This window comes from Somniosus microcephalus, chromosome 12 (assembly GCF_052327205.1).
Source record: "Somniosus microcephalus isolate GS21.2 chromosome 12, FLI_Smic_1.0, whole genome shotgun sequence".
NCBI lineage: Eukaryota > Metazoa > Chordata > Chondrichthyes > Squaliformes > Somniosidae > Somniosus > Somniosus microcephalus.
The window spans coordinates 49,142,752-49,163,159 of NC_140998.1; the positions used below are offsets into that span (position 1 = coordinate 49,142,752).

Below are 20,408 nucleotides of genomic sequence, written 5' to 3' on the forward strand. Positions count from 1 at the left end.
TAGATCTGATACTACCATTTGATATAAATTAAAACATGTTATTTAAATCCTTCACAATATTGAGAAAGCCAGAGATTAAATGGAAAAAAACAAACTGCTGAATGTTGGAAATCTGAAATGAACCTGGAAACTGCTGGAAATAAGCAGTCAATTGGCATCTGAAGGGTTAACATTTTGGGTGTGGGCTTTGTCAGAACTATAAGATAAGCCAACCTTTATAGGACTGAATAAACAGAGGATGGGGGAGAACAAGTCAGCTGTTCTGACTCCTGTCACAAAGGCAGTTATTGGGTTTAATGGCCTGAAAACATGTTATTTTAAAAGGCTAAAAAGGGGGAAAAACAATGAATGATACACTAGCACCCTTTTAGTCAGACAGTGTAGGAGGCCTCAATTTTAAAATTCTCAGCCTTGTGTTCAAATCCCTCCACTGCCTTGCCCCATCGCATCTGTTTAACATCCTCCAGTCCTGCAACCAATGTTGCCTGTAATTATTTTTGGCGCTGCGCGGCCCATTCAAAATAGCGCACATGTGCGGTTTTTGCATTGAAAAGCTGGCGAGCCGGCTGCGCGGGTTCCCTGGAGTGCCACGCGGTCGTGCAGCTTAAAGGGAACATTCCCTGCAACCCTCCAAAAACTCTGCATTCCTTCAACTCTGGATTCTTCTGCAACCCCCACTCCCTTTGCCCCACCATTGGTGGTCGTGCCTTCAGCCATCTAGCATACTTAATGGCCTATAAAAATGTTGATTTACTTGAACAGCTTTTCAAGTGCTTTTCTTAATGCTAGAGTTGTATTTTTATGAAAATAGATTTGTTAAACTTTATGATCTCAAACTATTTAATCTTAATGCCTGTTATATATTTTTGATAATTGTAGGACATTGCTGCTAAGTACTATTTATATCTATTTATATTCATGCATCATGTTATTTTAACTGAACTAATGCCAGATTATTTTTCTCACGAGGATCTATGTTCATTAAATGCTGGAAGCATTCAGAATATAATGTAATGTTGCAAAAATGTGAGAGTAATTCATTTTATAAGCATCCTTCCATCATAGTAATGTATAAATAGTTGAATGTTTTAATTATCTGAAACTAAATAGAATTTGTTGCCTTTTTTTGAAAAGGTTTCTTTGAGTGAATAGAAAAAACAACTTATTTTTACCTCCCCATCCAAAATACATGCTTGTGAGCTGTAACTGAGATGTAGAGGATAGCAAATGTTATCCTGATATTAAAGGTCAAGTCATGAATATGGAAATTTTACAGACCAGTTAAGCCCAATATCTATAATGGTGAAAAATTCTTGAGCGTTACATGGGCTGTTTTCAGCACTCATCTAAGGAACAGAGTTCACAATAGGTCAGCATGAATTTTAAAATGTTAAGCGCATGGCCCTTGCTGCCCACTGTTAGGCCCCTGATTTTGCACAGTTCTGCCATTTCACCAAATTAGTCCTTTATGAAAGTGTTTGATGGGGTAGACGTAGAGAGGATGTTTCCATTTGTGGGGGAGACCAAAACTATGGGCCAGAAATATAAAATAGTCACTAATAAATCCAATAGGGGATTCAAGAGAAACTTCTTTACCCCAGAGAGTGGTTAGAATGTGGAACTCCCTACCATTAAAGAGTAGTTGAGACGAATAACATAAATGTATTTAAGGCGAAGCTAGATAAACACATGAGGGAGCAAGGAATATGTGGTTATACTGATGGCGTTGGATAAAATGGGGTGGCAGGAGCCTTGTGTGGAGCATAAACACCAGCATGGACCAGTTGGTCCAAAGGCCTGATTCTGTGATGTACATTCTGTGTAATCATATGTATTTTTCTGCTTTCTCCTCTTATCCTTTTTATATTCTTCGAGTAATTGGTCACCACTTCTGGTAGAGCTTATCACTTCCAATAATTCTCCTTGTGAAAATGTTTCTTCTAATCTCCCTTTTATGTATCTAGTGCTTATTTTGAGATCATGGCCTCTTGTCTTTGATTTGCCCACCAATGCAGTTATCTGTGTTTAGCTTGTCTATTCCTTTTATCGTTTTGAATACTTCTATCAAATCCACCTTCAATCTTCTCCGTTAGAACCATTAGCTCATCTTTGAGGAAATAACTAAACTCGCAGAGAATTCATGGGGGATTAGGGAGTTATAGGGCTGGAGGAGGTAATGGAGAAAATGTGAAATGGGCATGGAGAGATTTAAGAAAATAATTTTAAATTTAAGGCAAGGAGTACTGGAAACCAATGTAGGTTAGCGAGGATGGGTGAGCGAGACTTTAGGATAAGATATGGGCAACAAAGTTGTGGACTGGTTGGAGTTTCCAGAGGGTAGGAGGACAGCGTTGGAGTACTCAACTCTGGAGGTGACAAAGACATGTACGAAGTTGTTGTGGCAGGTGGACTATTGTCGGGTTGGGCGAGGTTAAGGAGGTTCTTGTGGCAGATGGGCTGAGGGCGGGTTGGGTGATGTTAAGGAGGTCTTTGCGATGAAGAGGATCTATGGTCAGAAACTAAGCTTGGGGTTGAATAGCATGCCAAGGTTTCAAACTATCTGGTTCAAGAACAACGACGTACTATAGCGCTTTTAATGTAGCAAAACGTCCCAAGGTGCTTCACAGGAGCATTGCCAAACAAAATTTGACACTGAGCCACATAGAGATAGTAGGACAAATGACCAAAAGCTTGGTCAAAGAGGTAGGTTTTAAGGAAGTAGAGAGGCGAAGAGATTTAGGCAGGGAATTCCAGAGCTTAGGGCCTAGGCAGCTGAAGGCACAGCCGCCAAGGTTGGAGCGATTTAAAATTGGGGATGCGCAACAGGCCAGAATGGGAGGAGTGCAGATATTTTGCAGGGTTGTAGGGCTGGAGGAGGTTACAGAGATGGGTTGGGGCGAGGCCATGGAGGGAGTTGAAAACAATTGAGAATTTTAAAATTGAGGTGTTGCCGGACCAGGAGCCAATGTGGGTAAGTGAGCACAGGGGTAATGGGTGAACAGGACTTGGTGCAAGTTAGGATATGGGAAGCAGAGTTTTAGATGACATCCAAGTTTATCTAGGGTGGAAGATGGGAGGCTGGCTAGGAGACCATTGGACTAGTCAAGTCTCGATGTAACAAAGGCGTGGCTAAGGGTTTCAGCAGCGGATGAGCTGAGGTAGGGGCGGAGTCGGGCGATCTTAGAGGTGGAATTTGGCAGTCTTGGTGATGGAGCAGATATGTGGTCGGAAGCTCATCTCGAGGTCAAATACGACACCAAGGTTGCCAGGGAGAGGTATGGAGTCAATGGCTAGGAAACATAGAAACATAGACGATAGGAGCAGGAGTAGGCCATTTGACCCCTTGAGCCTGCTCCGCCATTTAATGAGATCATGGCTTATCATCCAAATTCAGTACCCTGTCCCTGCCTTCTCCCCATATCCCTTGATGCCTTAAGAAATATATCTAACTCCTTGAATATATTTAATGAATTGGCATCAACTGCCTTTTGTGGTAGAGAATTCCACAGGTTCACCACACTCTGGGTGAAGAAATTCCTCCTCATCTGTCCTAAATGGCTTACCCCTTATCTTTAGACTGTGACCCCTGGCTCTGGACTCCCCCACCATCGGGAACAGCCTTCCTGCATCTAGTCTGTGTAGTCCTGTCAGAATTTTATAAGTTTCAATGAGATCCCCTCTCATTCTTCTAAACTCCAGCGAATATAAGCCCAATTGACCCAATCTCTCCTCATACATCATTCCTGCCATCCCAGGTATCAGTCTGGTGAATCTTCGTTGCACTCCCTCCATGGCAAGAACATCCTCACTCAGATAAGGTGACCAAAACTGCACAATACTCAAGGTGTGGTCTCACCAAGGCCCTGTACAACTGCAGCAAGACATCCTTGCTCCTGTACTCCAATCCTCTCGCTATGAAGGCCAACATACCATTTGCCTTCTTAACCGCCTGCTGCACCTGCATGCTTACCTTCAACGACTGGTGCACAAGGACACCCAGGTCTCGTTGCACTTCCCCTTCTCCCAAACTGTTGCCGTTCAGATAATAATCTGCCTTCCTGTTGTTGCCATCGAAGTGGATAACCTCGCATTTATCCACATTATACTGCATCTGCCATGCATCTGCCCAATCACCCAACCTGTCCAAATCATACTGGAGTTTCTCGGCATCCCCCTCACAGCATACACGCCCACCCAGCTTTGTGTCGTCTGCAAACTTGGAGATACTACATCTAGTTCCCTCGTCTAGATCATTAATACATATTGGCCCAGAGATTTGGGTCGGAGGCTTCCCGCGGGTGCAAGCCTCCAACCTGCACTTACCTAGCATGCCGGCTGTTGTGCTGTGGATCCGGTGGGATTCCGATCCTGGGCCTGCTCCAACTGCCGGCGTGCAGTGCTTGCGTATCCCAGGGGCTCAGTTAGTTCGAGGCGAACCCTGGGATCACGTGGGCCATGGAGAGCCAGTGGTAGCAGGGAATCTGTATTCATAGATTTGACAGGAAGACCTGTCAAATCTATGAATACAATTCAGCCCCAAAACATAGCTAAAACTTCAAAAAAAAAATTTTAGAATCACATTTTTAAAATAATAATTATAAATTACATAAAATAACTATTAACTTTTTCAAAAATTTAAATTATTGTTTAATTACAGTTTCTAAAGGGGCTAAAAATAAACTTTCTTTCTTCAAAGTATTTAAAAATAATAAACCTGTGGGGGGAAAAAAGCTTTAATTTTACTTAATTCACCACTTACCTTGTTAAAAGTAGGCCTTGCGACTGCTTTTTAAAAGCGTAGCTCCTGGAGACTTACCCTCCCGGAGAAACCTGCAAAAAAAAACGGAAGTTAAAGGCGTACGCGCTGCCTCTCTGGTGCTCGCGTTCGACCGGTGAACCCCTTCCTTTAAGGGAACGGAAGTTCCGGTTTCCAGTGCATGCACGAAACCGGCACTTTCGTTGGGCCTACGCGTGAGTACCCAGCGCGTACTCGCCCGTGGGGACCCGAAGTTCTGGCCCATTGTGAATAGCTGGGGTCCTAGCACCGACCCCTGCGGTACCCCACTAGTCACTGCCTGCCACTCGGAAAAAGACCGTTGCTTCCTGTCTGCCAACCAGTTTTCTATCCAAGTCAGTACCTTACCCCCAATCCCATGTGCATTAACTTTACACGCTAATCTCTTATGCGGGACCTTATCGAAAGCCTTCTGAAAGTCCAAATACACCACATCCACTGGTTCTCCCTTATCTATTCTACCAGTTACATCCTCAAAAAATTCCAGTAGATTATTCAAGCATGATTTACCTTTTGTAAATCCATGTTGACTTTGTCCGATCCTGTCTGTTTTCCAAGTGCTCTGCTATTACATCTTTTATAATGGACTCTAGCATTTTCCCCACTACCGATGTCAGGATTCCCTGTTTTCTCTCTACCACCTTTTTTGAATAGCGGGGTTACATTAGCTACCCTCCAATCCATGGGAACTGTTCCAGAGTCTCTAGAATTTTGGAAGATGACCAGCAATGCATCTACTATTTCTAGGGCCACTTCCTTAAGTACCCTAGGATGTAGATTATCAGGCCCTGGGGATTTATTGGCCTTCAATCCCGTCAATTTCCCTAACACCATTTCCCTACAAATACTGATTTCATTCAGTTCCTCCCTCTCATTAGACCCTATGTTCCCGACATCTCTGGGAGGTTATTTGTGTCCTCCTTTGTGAAGACAGAACCAAAGTATGTATTTAATTGGTCTGCCATTTCTTTGTTCCCCATTATAAATTCCCCTGATTGACTGCAAGGGACCTATGCTTGACTTCACCAATCTTTTTCTCTTCACATATATCTATAGAAGCTTTTACAGTCAGTTTTTAATGTTCCCTGAAAGCTTACTCTCATACTCTATTTTACCCCTCTTAATTAATCCCTTTGTCCTCCTTTGCTGAATCCTAAACTGCTCCCAATCCTCAGGTTTGCTGCTTTTTCTGGCCAATTTATATGCCCTCTCCTTGGATCTTATGCTATCCCTAATTTCCCTTGTTAGCCACGGTTGAGTCACCTTTGTTTTATTTTTATGCCAAACAGGGATGAACAAAGTGTGTGGTTCGTCCATGCGATCTTTAAATGTTTACCATTGCCTATCCACCGTCAACCCTTTAAGTAACGTTCCCCAATCCATCCTAGCCAACTCGCACCTCATACCATCGTAGTTTCCTTTATTTAAATTCAGGACCCTAGTCTGAGTCAAATACTTCACTCTCCATCTTAATGAAGAATTCGATCATATTATGATCGCTCCGACCCAAGGGGCCTCACACAACAAGATTGCTAATTAATCCTTTCTCATTACATAATACCCAGTCTAAGATGGCCTGATCTCTAGTTGGTTTCTCGACATATTGGTCCAGGAATTCCTCCTCCTCCACAGTATTGTTACTAATTTGGCTAGCCCAATCTATATGTAGATTAAAGTCACCCATGATGACTGCAGTGCCCTTATTGCACGCGTCTCTAATTTCCCGTTTAATCCCACCCCCAACCTCAGCATTACTGTTTTGGTCTGTATACAACTCCCACTAATGTTTTCTGCCCCTTGGTATTTCTCAGCTCTACCCATACAGATTCCACATCATCAGAGCTAATATCCTTCCTTACAATTGTGTTAATCCCCTCTTTAACTAGCAATGCTACCCCACCTCCTTTTCCTTTTTGCCTGTCTTTCCTGAATATTGAATACCCCTGGATGTTGAATTCCCAGCCTTGGTCACCCTGGAGCCATGTCTCCGTAATCCCAATCATATCATATCCGTTTACATCTATTTGCGCAGCTAATTCATCCACCTTATTACGAATGCTCCTCGCATTAAGACACAAAGCCTTCAGGCTTGTTTTTTTTAACACTCTTAGACCTTTTAGAATTATTATTTACTGTGGCCATATTTGATTTAAACCCTTGATTTCTCTGACTTCCACTTTTGCTTTTCTCCTTCCTGTCTTTTGCTTCTATCCTTGCTTCCCTTTCCTCTGTCTCCCTGCACAGATTCCCAACCCCCTGCCATTTTAGTTTAAACCCTCCCCAACAGCACTAGCAAACACTCCCCCCTAGGACATCGGTCCCGGTCCTGCCCAGGTGCAAACTGTCCAGTTTGTACTGGTCCCACCTCCCCCAGAACCGGTTCCAATGTCCCAGGAATTTGAATCCCTCCCCCTTGCACCATTCCTCTAGCCACGTATTCATCTGAAATATCCTTCTATTTCTACTCTGACTAGCACGTGGCACTGGTAGCAATCCTGAGATTACTACCTTTTTGAGGTCCTATTTTTTAATTTACCTCCTAACTCCCAATATTCAGCTTTTAGGACCTCATCCTGGTTTTTAACCTATATGTACCACGACAACTGGCTGTTCACCCTCCCCCTCCAGAATGCCCTGCAGCCGCTCCGAGACATCCTTGCCCCTTGCACCAGGGAGGCAACATACCATCCTGGAGTCTCGTTTGCGGCCGCAGAAACGCCTATCTATTCCCCTTACAATAGAATCCCCTATCACTATAGCTCTCCCGCTCTTTTTTTCCTCCCGTCCTGTGCAGCAGAACCACCCACGGTGCCAGGAAGTTGTCTGCTGCTGCCTTCCCCCGATAAGCCATCTCCTGTTGTTTGTGGCGGTGACCGACAACAATGGCTTTGGTCTTCCCAATATTTAGTTGGAGGAAATTTCTGCTCATCCAGTACTGGATGTTGGACAAGCAGTAACAAATCAGACAGTGGATGGGTTGAGAGAGATGGTGGTGAGGTAGTTGTCAGCATGCATGTGGAATCTGATGTGTTTTTGGATGATGTCGCCAAGGGGCAGCATGTAGATGAGAAATCGGAGGGTGGGCTAAGGATAGATCCTTGGGGGACTCCAGAGGTAACGCTGCAGGAGTGGGAAGAGAAGCCATTGCAGGTGATTCTCTGGCTACGATTGGATAGATAAGAATGGAACCAGACAAGTACAGTCCCACCCAGCTGGACGACTGAGGAGAGGTGTTGGAGGAGGATGGTGTGGTCATCCGTGTCAAAGGCTGACGGGTAGAGAAGGATGAGGAGGAATAGATTACCACGGTCACAGTAACACAGGATGCCATTTGTGACTTTGATGAGGGCTGTTTCAGTACTGTGGCAGGGTCGGAAAAATGATTGGATGGATTCAAACATGGAGTTGCGGAAAGATGGGCACGGATTTGGGCAGCGACAACACATTCTTGGACTTTGGAGAGGAAAGTGAGGATCACCTGAAGGCATAGACTGGGATGAGGAAGGAAATCCAAGGCAAGGAAGCAGAGCTTGTCGTGGTTGGGGCAACGGTTCCAGTCTTTCCAATTTATGCAGCACTTTCCCATGGGACATTAAAAGTAAGTGGGTAGAGTCCATGATAGGATGGCTCTATGTGCTCTGTTGAAGGAGTGTGCCTAATGCTTTTGGAGGCCTTTTCCTGGACTTAATTGTGTTCTGTCAAGTGGTTGCATACATAAAGGTTTCCACGGCAGGAAGGTCAGTTATTGTCTTTTTTTACCAATCGTAAGGCATTTTTTATAACCCATATAATAAACCTGGTCAGTAACTTATTTTAATGAAACTCTAGTATTTTACATTCAAAGCCAACATTTGATTACAAAGGAGTTGCTTATAACACACTGTTTTTCAGACTGGAGGATGGTAGACAGTGGTGTTCCCCAAGGATCAGTGCTGGGGCCACTAAAATATATTAATACAGAGTCTAATTTCTAAATTGGCAAACAGTGAGCTGCAACAGGACATAGAAAGGCTAGCATAACGGGCAGACAAGTGGCAGATGGAATTTAATACAGAAGTGTGAGGTGATACATTTTGGCAGAAGGAACAGGGAGAGGCAATATACACTTAATGGCACAGTTTTAAAGTGTGTACAGGGACAGAGGGATCTGGGAGTTAATGTGCACAGGCCCCTGAAGGTGGCAGGACATATTGAAAGAGTGGTTAACAAAGCATATGGGGTCTTGTACTCAATACCTCTATTTATGAAGCCCAAAAGTAGAGAAGTTATTGCTGGACCTTTATCAAGCGCTGGTTAGGCCACAACTAGAGTTTTGCGTCCGGTTCTGGTCACCACACTTTAGGAAGGATGTGAAGGCCCTTGAGAGGGTGCAGAGGAGATTTAGCAGAATAGTTCCAGGGATGGGGGATCTTCGCTACAAGGACAGGTTGGAGAAGCTGGATTTGTTTTCATTAGAGAAAAGGCGGTTGAGGGGTGATTTTTCTCAGAGGTGTACAAGATTATGACGGTTTTGGATAGGCTAGACAGGGAAAGGCTGTTCCCACTAGTTGATGGTACAAGGACTAGGGGGCACAGATTTAAGGTTTTGGGTAAGAGATACAGGGTGAATGTGAGGGAAAACTTTTATGCAGTGAGTGGTGAGGACCTGGAACTCGCTGCGGATGGAAATGGTGGAAGCGGAGACACTGTGTTTTCAAGGGGAGACTGGATAGGCACTTGAGGGAAATAAACTTGCAGGGCTGCGGGGGAATGGGACTGACTGGATTGCTCGATAGAGAGCTGGCAAGGACTCGATGGGCTGAATGGCCTCCTTCAGTGCCGTTATGACTCTGACATTGTAAACAGTGAGGAAGATAGTAATAGACTTCAAGAGGACAGGCTGGTGGAATGGGCGGACACATGACCGATGAAATTCAATGCAGAAAAGTGTGAGGTGGTACATTTTGGTAGGAAGGATGAGGAGAGACAATATAAACTAAATGGTACAATTTTAAAGGGGGTGCATGTACACAAGTCTTTGAAGGTGGCAGGACAAGTTGAGAAGGCTGTTAAAAAGGCATATTGGGATCCTTGCCTTTATAAATAGAGGCATAGGGTACAAAAGCAAGGAAGTTATTGATATACCTATCAATTCCTCCAATAAAAGGCGAAGAGTTACGAAGGTGACTAAAGGTTTTTATTGACTAAATAACAGAGCCCACTCTCGTGGGTGATCCGATCCAAGCAGGAGGAATACCAGCCAGTCGCTCACCTTTATACCTGGCCTGGTGGGTGGAGCCAAGGCGGAGTCGGCAGTGGTCATCCCAGGTATAGCAGTGTGGCAAGAGGCGACCTCGTACCGTGATACAATAGTGGTCAGTGATACAGTTATAACGAACAGTGGTGAACAGTGCTAACTACTAACAGTGATACAATAGTGAACGTGGTTTACCACAGTTATGCTAAACCTTTTGTGATGAAATATGTCATTCATCAGACTCTCTATTTAACTACATATATTGTATTGCCTGCTCCTGTGTTTTTACCTTGTATTGTATATAGTGCACCGCCCCCTTTCTCCCCATTGGGTGTGTCGGCTCCGCCCATACCCGGCCCTACTTAAGACAAGCCCAGGCTTGTCTTGCAGCAGAACAGTAGAATGCTAGGTGAAGAGACAGGCATCTTTCTTTGCTAATAAAAGCCTTGTTTTATCCAGTTAACTTTGAGCCTTGAAGTTATTGAGGCGCATCAATTTTATTAGCAAACTTTCAACGATGGATCAACTTTTGAAACCGGAACGCTTGGATTTGGACCCGCATGCTTCGGATGCATCGGCACGGTTTGGACACTGGTTCCAGTGCTTGGAATTTTTTATGGCCAACTCTGAAGCCGTCACAGCCTCTAAAGCCACCGGAGATGTGAAACTCGGGGATCCTGCAGAATCGGGTAAGCCACCGGGTTTTTCCACTCATCCAAGACGCCGCCACCTACCTGGATGCCTGCAACATTCTAAAGGCCCACTATCAGCGGCCTACCAACGAGGTGTACGCCAGGCATCTGCTTGCTACCTGCACACAGCGACCTGGAGAGTCGCTAGAGGACTTTCTAGTCGCCCTAAAAGTGCTTGGCAAAGACGTGAAGGCCACGGTATGCACAGACGAGCTTATTCGGGATGCCTTTATCGCAGGCCTTAGCTCTAATTACATCCGGCAGAGACTGCTAGAGAAAGCGGGCCTAGATCTGACACAGACTGTGGACACAGCGCGATCGCTGGATGTGGCTCAGAAGAACTCTGACTCCTACTCTTCAGGCCGCGCGGCCCACGCCGCCTCGTACGCACCAAGGGCGCCGCCATGTTGGAAGACATCTTCCCCGCCCGGTAGCCCAACACCGTCGGGGCCCTGCTCTCCCCCCCAGAAGCCCTACGACCGCCGCGACGCATCGGGGCCCCAAATGCTACTTCTGCGGGCAGCCGAAGCACACCAGGAACCTGTGCCCAGCGAAAGGCACCACCTGCTGTAAGTGCGGTAAGAAGGGGCACTTTGGGAAGGTGTGCAGAGGGAACCCCGCAGGCAAACCCGCCACCGCCGCGTGCGTGCCGTGGGAGCGGCCATCTTGTCCGACCTCGTGGGGTCCGCCATCTCTCGAGCAGACATCGTGGACGCCATCTTACCCGGCCTCGTGTGGCCCACTAGCTTGTCCCGATCAGGTCCCTACAGTGGCGTCGATCACAGTGGACCAGTCCAGACCGCACCCACTATCCAAATTGATGGTGGACATCGAGGTAAACGGGTGCAAGGTTAAATGTTTAATTGACAGCGGGAGCACGGAGAGCTTCATTCACCCTGGTCTGGTACAACGACTCTCTCTAACTATAGTCCCTACTCAGGGCACGATCTCTATGGCCGACAAAACCCAGATATCGACTGTTGCGGGTTACTGCGCGGTACGATTGTCCGTTAAAGGCACTGTATATAATTATTTTAAACTGTTAATTATGAAGGATTTATGTGTGAGCGTGATCTTGGGCCTGGATTTTCAGTGCCACCACCAAAGCATCACGCTCAATTTCGGTGGGTCCCAGCCGCCCCTCACAGTGTGTGGTCTGGCTACCTTGAAGGTAAAGCCGCCTTCGCTATTCGCGAACCTTACCCCTAACTGCCGGCCAATAGCGACCAAAAGCAGGAGGTACAGCTGGGAGGACAGGCGGTTTATTGCGACTGAGGTAGACGGGCTCCTGAGGGAGCGCATTATTGAACGCAGCAACAGCCCGTGGCGCGCCCAAGTGGTGATGGTGAGGGGTAGCGAGAAGAAGCGGATGGTGATTGACTATAGTCAAACAGTCAACATCTATACCCAACTAGACGCCTACCCGCTACCCCGCATATCCGAGATGGTGAACCAAATTGCCCAATACCGGGTGTTCTCCACTATCGACCTCAAGTCAGCATACCGCCAGCTCCCTATCAGACCAGAGGACCGTTCGTACACCGCCTTCGAGGCAAACGGACGCCTCTACCAGTTCCTCAGAGTCCCCTTTGGGGTGACGAATGGGGTCTCGGTCTTTCAGAGGGAGATGGACCGCATGGTCGATGACCACCACTTGCAGGCAACCTTCCCCTATCTCGACAACGTCACCATCTGCCTTCAAAAGCATTAAGCAGGATATTGAGCGGGCCACGCTACAGGCAGTGGACGAGAACACTCCTTTTCAAGTGGAAAGTGATGCGTCTGACTTTGCCTTGGCGGCCACCCTCAACCAGGCGGGGCGGCCCGTAGCTTTCTTCTCGAGGACCCTCCAGGGGCCCGAGATCAGGCACTCCTCCGTGGAAAAGGAGGCCTAAGCCATCGTGGAGGCAGTGCGCCACTGGCGGCACTACCTAGCCGGCAAACGCTTCACCCTACTTACCGACCAGCGGTCGGTAGCGTTTATGTTCAATAATAAACAGAGGGGGGAAGATTAAAAATGATAAGATTCTTAGGTGGCGGATCGAGCTCTCCACCTTCGAGTACGACATCATATACCGGCCGGGGGCCCTTAACGAATCCCCCGACGCCCTCTCACGAGGGATGTGTGCCAACGCCACCGGGTATCGGCTGCAGACCCTCCACAACGACCTCTGCCACCCAGGGGTCACACGGCTGTTCCACTTCATAAAGTCCCGCAACTTACCCTACTCGATTGAGGAAGTTAGGTCTCTGACCAGGAACTGCCGCACTTGCGCTGAGTGCAAGCCTCGGTTCTACCGCCCTGATAGAGCCCACCTAATCAAAGCAACATGGCCCTTTGAGTGGCTTAGCTTAGATTTCAAGGGCCCCCTCCTGTCCGTCGACCGCAATGTTTACTTCCTGAACATTGTGGACGAATACTCCCGTTTCCCACTCGCCTTACCCTGCCCAGACATGACCAGCGCCACGGTCATTAAATGCCTCAACAGCCTGTTCTGCCTGTTCGGTATGCCAAGCTATATCCACACGGATAGGGGGGGTGTCCTTCATGAGTGAAGAGCTACGCCAGTACATGCTGTCCAAGGGGATTGCCACGAGCCGTACCACCAGCTACAACCCCCGGGGTAACGGTCAGGTGGAGCGAGAGAACGGGACAGTATGGAGGGCAGTCACTCTAACTCTAACTCTAAGGACCAAGGGCCTCCCTATCTCCCGCTGGCAGGAAGTCCTCCCAGATGTGCTCCACTCAATACGGTCACTATTGTGTACCGCCACTAATGCCACGCCTCATGAGCTAATGTTTGTGTTTCCCCGGAAATCCACCTCAGGCGTATCGATACCGTCATGGCTCTCCACCCCAGGTCCGGTACTTTTGCGGAAGCATGTGAGGGGCCACAAGACGGACCCTCTCGTGGAGCCAGTGCACCTGCTCCACGCCAACCCACAATATGCGTATGTCTGGCGCGCCGACGGACGGGAGGACACTGTCCATAAAAGACCTCGCCCCAGCCGGTAACAACAACGACTACAACAACAACGACAACAACCACAACAACTATTCTCCACCCACTATTCTTTCATCACCCCCGGAAGAACACCAGCCAACGGTACCCCCACCACCTACTCCTTCAACAACCCCGGTGGCGCCCCTGGCAGAGACCCAGGAGGTCACCTGGGACACCCAGCCGGCACCCGCGGCACCGCAACCGTTACGTCGGTCACAGAGGACTATCACACCCCCAGACAGACTAACTCTGTAGAAGGGGTGAATGTGATGAAATATGTCATTCATCAGACTCTCTATTTAACTGCATATATTGTATTGCCTGCTCCTGTGTTTTTACCTTGTATTGTATATAGTGCACCGCCCCCTTTCTCCCCATTGGGTGTGTCGGCTCCGCCCATACCTGGCCCTACTTAAGACAAGCCCAGGCTTGTCTTGCAGCAGAACAGCAGAATGCTAGGTGAAGACACAGGCATCTTTCTTTGCTAATAAAAGCCTTGTTTTATCCAGTTAACTTTGAGCCTTGAAGTTATTGAGGCGCATCACCTTTATAAAACACTGGTTAGGCACAAGCTGGAGTATTGTGGCCAATTCTGGGCACTACACTTTAGGAAGGATGTCAAGGCCTTAGAGTGGGTGCAGAGGAGATTTACTAGAATAGTGTTAGGGATGAGGGATTACAGTTATGTGGATAGACTGGAGAAGCTGGGGTTGTTCTCCTTGGAGCAGAGAAGGCTAAGAGGAGATTTGATAGATGTTTTAAATCATGAAGGGTTTAGATAGAGTAAATAAAGAGAAACTATTTCCAATAGCTGAAGGGTCGATAACTAGAGAGCACAGAATTAAGGTGATTGGCAAAAGAACCAAAGGCGACACAGGAAAAACTTTTTTACGCAACGAGTGGTTAGGGTTTGGAACGCACGGCCTGAAAGGGTGGTGGATGCAGATTCAGTAGTAGCCTTCAAAAGGGAATTGGATAAATACTTGGAGAAAAAATTGTCGGTATATGGGGAAAGAGCGGGGGAGTGAGACTAGCTGGATTGCCCTTCGAAAGAGCCGGTGCAGACTCGATGGGCCTAATGGCCTCCTTCTGTGCTGTACTATTCTATGATTAAGCGCACCAGCTATTTGGGACAACTGTTTACAGATTTTGTTCTCCAGCACATTTCAGAGCTCTGAACACTGCACAGGCTGCAAATAAAAATAAATATTAATAATCTGCCTTTTACACATTCTCTTACATTGTATGTTTCACTGGGTCAGAATTCTTATAACTCAGGAAAGTAATCCAAATATCTGCCATTTACTGCTACAATATTGCCATTTACAAGCGAGGTCATAGTTAGATTTGCACAGTGAGGAAAGGCTGACAAATTCTGTTGTCTTCTGGAAAGAAAACGATGAAGCATTTTTAATTAGAAGGAAATTAGAATTTCAGTAATGTTCTCTCTCGATATACTGTTCACTTGTTATAGCGGGCTAAAATCCCATTATACCATTGCAACTGCAATAAGCAGTGGGAACTGTATTCGGAGAATAAGAAATACTGCCACTATTCAAGGACAATGCCTTCCAGAACAATCCGAATCCACCTTCATTTCACTTCTTTCTGATCTCATTTCTGTCTTTGTAAACTCAAGGATGAATAGGCATTGAAGGCCAAGCCTGATTGTGATGCATGACAAATTGCCAAACTCCGAATTGATTTGCTTTGCAGATTGGACAAAACATTGTTCCTGCTCTTGTAGCTCAGATGTAACAGAACAGTTTAAATATTGAATCAGTTAAACTGACTTTTTTTACTAGTTTTAACAGCCATTTTACTTTTCTTCAACAGTTGGCATATTGCATTGTACAGTTTCTAGAAAAAGATCCAACGTTAACCGAATCGGTAGGTTTTACTTATGTTTCTCAATTAATGCTTTGTTTTAAAGAAAAGTTTAAAGTGGATTGATCTTAAAATGTTTGTCCTGTATGCTTCTTCAGGTCATCAGGGGTTTACTAAAGTTTTGGCCAAAAACTTGCAGTCAAAAAGAGGTAAGCGAATGGTTTGAACCCACACTTGCCTGAATACGTGAAAAGAAGGGGTTAGGCTGATGTAATTATTAATATGTAAGATATACGCAATAGGTGTTCTTGTGTTAAATTTTAATTGCGAAAATAAAACTGAGAGTTCACTTCACTCACTCCAGTTGCTTCCATAGTACTCTTAAAACACTTAATGCACTGATTCAGAACATCTTTAGAATTGTGTTCTGCAAATGTTTCTAGCAACAACAACAAATCTGCCTGTTGCTGAAGTTGCTTTCATTCTAAGTTTAAGCTCCCATTTCAAAACAACTTATTGGACAGTTTTAAAAATGTATTTTGCAGATAAGCATGCAGAATATGGGATCTAGTAACACTTGTAGATATTTATTAGGATCCTACCACAAAGTATTTACAATCCCATAGTTACTCGAGAAAAATAAGTGATCTAAAAAAACCATGAAACAACCACATTCTTGTACCTTCTATGAAGATCTGTTGCGAGCGTGATTACAAGCTAAATATGTGGTTTCCTATATAGTTTGAATGCTACCACTTAATGTAGTAATACAGATTTTGTGTTTGTATTTTGAAGATCTGTTGTGAGAATGTACAAAATTGTAACAGTATTCCTAGCTCTGCTTCTGTAAGAATGGAGAGTTCAGGTAGTCCCCTGGTGATTGACTCTGGTGCAATTACCCCATCAGTAACCCCCCCCCACCCCCACTTCCTCCAAATACCATTATTAGGATTGTAACTTTGACTTCAGTTCTTTCTTCTTGGTAGTTTAAATTTTTCACTGCCCGGTATATCCATAGTAACCACTATTGTCAGAAAAGCTTAACTGATCATAGCCTCCAATAATTTGGGCTATAATTTCCATTATGTGGAAATGTAACATGATTACTTGCCCATTGAAATGATTGTTCTGGACTGACTGCAGCATTTTGAGAATTCATGCAGATGAATGAGCATTGACCACAGTAATTCAGCTGTTGAATATCATCTTGGATGTGAACTAATGTAGCATGCAATTAAATCAGGAAGTGGGAGAATAGCTAGCAGAGAAATGCAGGCTTAAAAAGAGTAAATTAATGTACACCGTCTCTCATTTCTAATGAAAACCTAATAGTTTGCTAATGACAGATTTTGGTATGCTGTGACCAGTTTTCATGTTTTGATGTATAAAATGTTCACTTTGTTTCCAAATTTATAATTTTTTAAAGTTTTGAAGCCTTTAGTTTATTTTTCCATAAACTTAAAAGCTTTGCTTCATAGAAACTTTCACATTAATTTAAAAAAAAAAAACTCATACCATTTCATAGGCTTGTGCCTCTAAAATTATTTTTCTAAGATATACACATGTCCTGGTGTCACAATTTCCATCTGTTCCCACTTCCCCATTGCACGGTGAGATCATCTATGTTCTGTGTGTCAGGTATGATTGACGGTCAGTCATCTCTGACACTGAACCAATCATATTCCAGGTTTCCAAGTCAGAATATGGGGACAGGCATTCCTGCTTATTCGGGTCACAGCAGCACCCCAAGACTTTGACAAAATAGTGATCCCGGTGAAGTAGTAAGATTACTTATTACTTTTCTTTTCTGCATCACAAGCAGTAGAATTTTCTAAATTAGCCATTTCTACTACTATTGAATAAATCATCTGTAAACAAAGCAAATCCTTAATGTGCTTGACTAGGTTTGTGTACCAGAATATAGGTGTTTGAGAGACTTTTTAAACTCTTTACCTGTTGATAAACTACGTTTAAACTGTTGTGTGCAAGAAGTGATGGCCAGGTAAAATACATTTGCTCAAGTTTTACTTGGATTTGAGGGAATCCTATTCAAGACCCAATTCACAATTGGCAATAAATGATAACGATGTTCGTCGGAACTTTCACCTCTGGCAGTGGCACAAATCGAGAGGTATAGAATCGTACGCCTATAATACACCCACGCGCGATTCTCCCTTCCATTGACTTCAATCTAGTTGAGTGTATAGCGGGCAGCCGATCCACTACCACCCGTTTCATGCCTCTACTGAAGTTGAGAGTTCCGCCCGTTCTTTCGAAGAGCAGACTTTCATTTAAAATTACTGGAAGCAATATTTAGAGATTCTTTGTGCCAACCTGCTTTGTGACCACGGGGTGCTAAGTCCATATTTTTTTCAAGTTTTCTAATGAGTTACACTTTTATATTTTTTATATTGCAGGTTTCAAAATAATGCAGTTGTGATATTTAAAAGAAATTCTGCATAATGCTCAGCACACTACTGAACTCAACATTGCAGACTCAAGTTTTTTTTAAATGCTCTCAAGTTCCTTATAATATGCCAATTTTTTATATTGGTATAAATTTTTGATTTCCCAAAAAGTATGGAAGGTGTTTTAAATGAGCAATAATAATGCCAAAATGGAATGACACTTTCTTTTGTACTGCATTTTTGTTAATACCAACCTCTTTCATTGACAAAACTAATGGGGATTAAATTAAGGTTGACCAACATGACAAAGTGAAGACTGACTAAAGAGACACCGCGATGAGTTGTGAACTTTGCTATCAAAATTTCTAATGATTGGTATGCTGATTAGCAAAACAAAAAAAACAATTTCTGTTGCTAGTCTGTTAGAATGTGATTCCTGAAAACCGAACCATTGTCCATAGAACATCAGCACTTGAGTTAAATTATTGATGTTTTAAAAGGAATAAAGTAATATTCTGGAATAATTCAAAGTGCTGTATAGAATGAAGGTTACTGGGATCCCCAATGTCTGAGCTATTAGCTTGTAACTGAACTCAGCAGATGAGAAGATCATGGGTTTGATTCCTGGCCTGTGCTTTGGTAGTAGGTCGCAGCCAGTGTGGCAGTAAGGGTACTACTATACAGTAATTGGCCTCTATGCCCTGGGCTAGATGGGGAAATATCAACCAGTCACTAACCAGTTATTCCTGGTGGAAAGTGGATGTTGGGTGAGGGGATGATTAAGCTCCACATAGACAAACAATCTGCCAACAAAACACACATGAAGATTGACTACCTGGGTGAGGTAACAGAGGGTTAGTGGTACTTGTAGAATGGTACTTTCGAGCAAGTAGACACTTTCAGAAGGGACGGACAGGGGAGAAAATTGACAGAGAAATGATTGGATTCAAAGGTACAGAATTTACAGAAGAATTAGCATGTTTTGAATTACAAATACGTAATGTTAGATGATTTATATTCAGAAAAGTAGAATGGTAAAATATTTTCTGTGTTGTGAAAATGTGATGGAAATTGATGACTTATTTATATTACTTTTTTAAAACCAGGTCATGTTCCTTGGGGAGTTAGAGGAAATCTTGGATGTTATTGAGCCTGCACAGTTTGTAAAAATTCAGGACCCGCTCTTCAAACAGATTTCCAGATGTGTTTCCAGTCCCCATTTCCAGGTTAGAAGTTGCTTCTAGTGCCATAGATTAAAGCATTATTGCTAGTTGCACGTAAAGTCCAAGTAATATAAATTACTTTCTGTAAATACAACAAAAAAAGTGCATTCAGTCTGTTAGCACAACAGACTAGTGTGCTGAGTGGAGGCATTTGAGGATAAATGCATGATGCCCGCTGCTTTATTTCCATATATATTGGATACTTTAAAAATTCCTCTTAGAGCTTTAGAGTGAAAACTAAAGCATCAGCGGGTTATATTTGCTGTTGGTCCTTTTAGCTATATTTGTCTTTTTCTACAAAATAATAGATCTGTAAGAATTTTTGAGTCATTTATGCTGATCTCAAGTTTAAATTATTGTTGCAAACAAATTGTAGCCTGTACCGTGGCCTCCTTTCCTATTGAATGTTGATGCATTTCTCATTGAAAATGCATATGTTTTTGAGTGTTTATTTTTATATGAAGTTTTTTAAAATTAAATACTCAGAACTGAGACAATGACTAGCAATACCGTGCCACCAAATCTCTGGGCAGTGATGTAATCACTGTTGAGAAAAGCCCCATGACGAGAAAAAAAAATTCAGAAAATCATTAATCTCATGAGTTTCAGTAATTGTGAGCAAGGTTTTCCTGCATTGCCTCGGGTAATCAGGAATGGTGTGTACATTAATCTCAACTTCACACTGTCTTCACACTGCAATGGAACCTTAGTTATCCATAAGAATTTTCATGAGCGATGGAAGACCAATAGGAGTCAGATGCTGACATTTTGTTTCTGAGCATAGGTCTCTTTACTGATGTAAGAGCACTGGGTTTGGTATCATGACAGATACATATCATGGAACCAGACAAATCCTTAACCCCTTCACCGTAACACCCCACTAAGGAAATGTCTGGGGTTTACGGCCCAGTTTAGCTCTAGAAATGAATGATGTCTAAATTGGCTCATTGAACTGATTTACATCACCCAGTCCAGATTGAATTTGAGCTTGCTGTACCAATTCTCAATTGGGATACCTACAAACTATTGAGTAAATGAAATAACTCTCTTGACTACAAAATTACAATTATCACCATTTAACTTTAAACACTGGGTGTACAAACACTTAATAGAGTGTTATGGATAGGGTTACCTAACCACTAGAATAACAAATAATTAAGAGTTACTTAACAATGAGTAACAGAGCTTGTAAAGGTAATTCAATAATGTCACTGTAATTCAG

The 20,408-nt window shown here is 44.0% G+C and overlaps 1 protein-coding gene across 1 annotated transcript in view; it reads left to right on the top strand.

Moving 5' to 3' along the window:
- ppp2r5eb (protein phosphatase 2, regulatory subunit B', epsilon isoform b) overlaps positions 1-20,408 on the top strand; it is a 123,429-nt gene that overhangs the window by 91,472 nt on the left and 11,549 nt on the right. Inside the window, 3 exon segments of the mRNA XM_086002820.1 lie at positions 15,565-15,618; positions 15,714-15,764; positions 19,070-19,189. Of these exon segments, the coding sequence (XP_085858946.1) occupies positions 15,565-15,618; positions 15,714-15,764; positions 19,070-19,189 (225 nt within the window).